The sequence below is a fragment of the Limulus polyphemus genome, unplaced genomic scaffold, assembly GCF_000517525.1.
Source record: "Limulus polyphemus unplaced genomic scaffold, Limulus_polyphemus-2.1.2 Scaffold524, whole genome shotgun sequence".
In the NCBI taxonomy this organism is placed as follows: Eukaryota; Metazoa; Arthropoda; class Merostomata; order Xiphosura; family Limulidae; genus Limulus; species Limulus polyphemus.
The window spans coordinates 477,570-482,699 of record NW_013666134.1 but is presented as its reverse complement, the minus strand read 5'-3'; the positions used below and the strand labels follow the sequence as shown (position 1 = coordinate 482,699).

Below are 5,130 nucleotides of genomic sequence, written 5' to 3'. Positions count from 1 at the left end.
TAAACACAACATGAAAGTTTACTTTTAAAATTACCAATTTTTTTCGGACTAGACTTACTTGTTGATATCAGAAATATAAATTAATAACAATACATGAATGTAATGGTAAGACGTCGTTCTAATTTGAACTGCTTTTTATGTAATTTTTATTACTCGTTATAGAAACAAAAAGATGTAATTAGAATTAATCTAATCGTTAAAAAATTTTCAACACTGCGGTACCACGAATTTGTTCATGTTGGTGTTGTGGCATTGATAGACGCATGCGTGTTATACTTGTTCGTTATTACTGATGGGTTTCTTAAGTAAAAAAAAAAAAAAACGATCTTAAAAAATGTCATCCACTGCAAAAGAGGAGGGTGGGGTGGAATTCACCCACCTCCTTAGAAGCTTCTTAACCATATGTCATGTAAAAAAGTCCACTACAACAGTAAAATTTGGTAATATATATTTTTTATTAAATCTCGTGGCATTTCTTTACGCAGACGAAACATTTCCCAAATCTTTCGTTGCTTTACCTACAGTAATACTTGTCAAGTTTCGTTAGGTCCAACTTGGTAAACCGATCCTCTTCAAGACCACGACCTAACTCATAAATGTCGACACCTGTCTGTTTTGGCATCATTGATGGCTCTTTACCTTTAGCAAATGCCCATCCATCATAATGCATAACTGACCTATAATCATAAGCTTCAGATAGGGTATCGAATTCAAAAGAAGATGCTACTTGAAATTGGTCCCAATTGTCTATAAAGAACAGATCAGAATTAGTTTTCTTTATCAAATACGTAACTTTATATTGGTGAAATTATGCCTAAAACTTAAGTTCCTTCTAATTGTTCTAGTCAACAATGTAACAACAACAATCCTATTTAACCTCTTTATTCACTATCTTAATAGTATTTAAATATTTACCAAACTACTTATTTATCTCTACTTAGAAATACTTAGAAATGTTCTATGTGTGACTATGTTTTACCTGAAAGTTAAGGAACAGTTCTGCGTGTGATAGTGAGACCTGAAATATGTTTTTGCTTGTCTCGGATATTCGCATTAAGATACAATAGAACAATTTTCATGTGATAAATTATAGGGAAGGTAGGTAATTAATAGCACCCACCACCACCTCTAATCGAATAGTAGGATTTAACCGGCACTCATAACGCATTCACCGCCCAAATGTTCAGAGCATGATTTTGGGGCAACAGGACAATAATCATCTGATAGTTAACAAGCTATTCTGAGTCTGATAGTATGAACTAAAAGTTAAGTAAGGGTTCTGGTTGTGATAGAATGAACTGAAAGTTAAGTAAATGTTCTGGTTCTGATAGTGTAACTTGAAATTAAGTTCGTGTTCTACATGTGAAAATGTGACCTGAAAGCTAGGTTCGTGTTCTGGATATAATAGTGTGAACTAAAAGTCCACCAGCTGTTTTTGATGTCATATTGTGACCCAAAGTTAAGTGCTGTGAGTGAGATAATGTGACCTGATCCTTTTTGTTGTTGTTGTTGTTGTCTTTTACTGATATTCCCTCAAAGCTACATAAGGATAATATGCATTAGCCGTCCCTGATATTGGCTGAAAGTTTAGAGAGAAGCTTTCTAATTAATAAAACCAGCATCCACCATCAACTCTGGGCTACTGTAACCAGAAGTGCGATTTTACGGGAACAGGTCGCGAACAATGAACTCTCGGATTCACAGTCCTGCACTTTAACTACTTGGCCATGCTCGATACACCTGAAAGTTAAGTAAATGTTTTGGTGTGATTATGTGACCTGAATGTTAAATTACTGTTCTATGCATGATGGTATCACCTGTAAAGGGTTCTTTAGCTCTAATGAAGAAGTAAGACATTTTTTGATGCACCTTTTGAAAGTGGTCATCATTGTTTCATAGTAATATCCATCACCAGACAGCTCTAGGTAGAGAAGTCAATGTAAATTACACTATATGTGAATGTAACAATACATTATATGTTGTTGTGATGTTAATGTAGCAGCAAATACGATAAAAAGCCTGTGTTTAGGTAGCAATACATTATATGTTGTTGTAATGTTAATGTAGCAGCAAATAAGATAAAAAGCCTGTGTTTAGGTAGCAATACATTATATATTGTTGTGAGGTTAATGTAGCAGCAAATACGATAAAAAGCCTATGTTTAGGTAGCAATAAATTATATGTTCTTGTGATGTTAGTGTAGCAGCAAATAAGGTAAAAACCCTATGTCTAGCACCGAAATGTATATGGAGAAGTATTATCAGTTACTGGTGTCCCATAATTGAGAAACTACTGATTACATAAATAACACGAAATACATAATATAGACCTATACAGTAAGAAGTTACCCAATCGTTTTATGCACGATGCGAAGTAACTAGAGATTTGATAAAAGTAGATGGATATTATTTCAACCAAACGACTGCCTTTGAAATGCCAAATTTTTCCTTTTGAGGCTCTACAAAACGGGCAATTAGAATATCTTCGAACATTGGTCACAACTCGATGTCTAACCATTAACTTTGGTCATTCGGCAGTGTTATTATTAGCGCATGCTCCATTTGTCAGAATGGTGCTACCTGTGCAAATTTCCCAGTCTGTTACCATATTACTGGTCCCAGTTTCATTAATGCCATTTCATTGACAAAGACTTCTCCATCCCGTCGTACGCTGTTCATGAAATTTTCACCTTGCCGTACAGTGCTATGCTATCCTGATGCTTGATCAAAGATGTATGCTGCTACCTCTTCTGCTTAGCAAACATCTGTGTCATGTAACCCTTTATCTCAGAAACCGGTGTAGGTCTGCCTACAATTACGTAACATCTGCTCAGCTGAAAGTTTAGCTCAGAAACCGGTGTCGGTCTGCCTACAATTACGTGAACATCTGCTCAGCTGAAAGTTTATCTCAGAAACCGGTGTCGGTCTGCTTACAATTACGTGAACATCTGCTCAGTTGAAAGCTCATCTCAGAAACCGATGTCGGTCTGCCTACAATTACGTGAACATGTGCTCAGCTGAAAGTTTATCTCAGAAACCGGTGTCGGTCTGCCTACAATTACGTGAACATCTGCTCAGCTGAGAGTCTAGCTCAGAAACCGGTGTAGATCTGCCTACAATTACGTGAACATCTGCTCAGTTGAAAATTTATCTCAGAAACCGGTGTCGGTCTGCCTACAATTACGTTAACATCTGCTCGGTTGAAAGTTTATCTCAGAAACCGGTGTAGGTCTGCCTACAATTACGTGAACATCTGCTCAGTTGAAAGTTTTAAAGACTTATCAGTCTTACTACAATAAAAAGAAACAACTTTGATTTCCTCTTCATAAGAACCAATATTTTTAGCACAGTACTGAACATCACGTTTTGGACACCTAATCCATCCAAGTGCAAACTCGCCTTTATTTTCAACGTTCAGAATGCTAATTGTGCTAAACCTAATCAATCTTTTCATTTAATGTTACACTTATAGAGCTGATGGTATACATTTACACATCAACGGCTCTGGGATTTCCATATTGCTTGAATTGTTTAACATATACCTTGTAAACAGCCTCGGATACACTTTTGGTCAAAATATGATTGTATAGATGAAATAGAACGATTACCAAAATCGTATCTTCATTTTTTGTGCCTGTACAAGCAACGTTAAGAGCGCCATAACTTGAAAAAGCTTAGTTACACTCAGGAAATATAATAGATTTTTATTTATTTATATACATGACTACTCACCTACCTGTTTAGATATCTATCTCCATACCTATATATCTACCTACATGCTTACCCACTTATCTATTTATTTACCTATCTCTCGACATATGTATCCACCAACATGCATACCCACTTATCTAATTTTTTATCTATTCCATGTATGATTACGTCTTGTCTATCTACCTGTCTATTTATTTACCTATTTCTCGACATATGTATCCACCAACATGCATATAGATAGACAAGACGTAATCATGCATGGAATAGATAAAAAATTAGATAAGTGGGTCCTGTCTATTTATTTACCTATCTCTCGACATATGTATCCACCAACATGCATACCCACTTATCTATTTTTTATAGACAAGACGTAATCATACATGGAATAGATCTTGTCTATTTATTTACCTATAAGTATATATTTATCTCCCTCCTTACCTGTAAATCTACCTGAGTGACTGCTTGTTTACATACTTACCTACCTACTTAACAAGGCAACCACTTATTTGTATGCTTATCTCACTTTCTACAATCCTACCTACACGTCTACCTATTTGTATGTGTTCTAATCTACTCTCTTAGATATGTAAGTATATTTACATATCTGTCTACTTACCCACCTACCAACTTATACCTGTACCTAATTATCTGTCTATACTTATCTATCAGCACATGTGCCTAACTACCTTCCATTTTTAACTTAAATACCTGTACCTATCTTTTTCTCTAACTACACATATGTTTTAAACAAAATAATGTTTAATTTTCGTTATGGTATTAAACTATCTCTCACTAAGAATTAATTATGCATTGTTATTTCCAAAAATATGTTACGAGAAAGTTCTAATGTTTTAAGTTCTAATGTTCTATTCTGACTTATGTGCAACTATCTAAATCCATATATATATATATATAACGTACTTCTGTCAATATTTGCCCACAAAATATTCAGAAACTGCTCTCTATCAGGTCGACTATGTTCATGCTCGAAGCCAAGAGCATGCATTAGTTCGTGCATGACAATTCCCTTATATATGCAGCCTCTGCTGGCAAGAGAAACGTCTTGTCTTCCACCGATGCGTCCCATGTATGACCAACATCTACAAAAAATACACGAAATAATTATTTTTTCTCTTGGCTCAGTACAGTGAATTTGAACGAAAAAAATGTATGTCCGTAAAACACATATTCTTAAAATAAAAAGAGGCCCGGCATGGCCAGATGGTTAGGGCGTTCGATTCGCAATCTGAGAGTCGCGGGTTCGAATCCTCGTCACACCAAACATGCTCGCCCTTTCAGCCGTGGGGGCGTTATAACGTGACGGTCAATCCCACTATTCGTTGGTAAAAGAGTAGCCCAAGAGTTGGCGGTGGGTGGTGATGACTAGCTGCCTCCCCTCTAGTCTTACACTGCTAAATTA

General features: G+C 35.9%; 1 protein-coding gene across 1 annotated transcript in view; it reads right to left on the bottom strand.

The window, feature by feature from the left end:
• Window positions 1–436: 436 nt before the first annotated feature.
• Window positions 437–5,130, bottom strand: part of LOC106458859 (zinc metalloproteinase nas-4-like) — a 10,585-nt gene continuing 5,891 nt past the window's right edge. The window contains exons 5-6 of the mRNA XM_022385206.1: window positions 4,632–4,810; window positions 437–747 (exon numbers count right to left, since the gene is read on the bottom strand). Coding sequence (XP_022240914.1) covers window positions 515–747; window positions 4,632–4,810 — 412 coding nt within the window. The 3' untranslated portion in view covers window positions 437–514. The remainder of the gene's footprint in view (window positions 748–4,631; window positions 4,811–5,130) is intronic.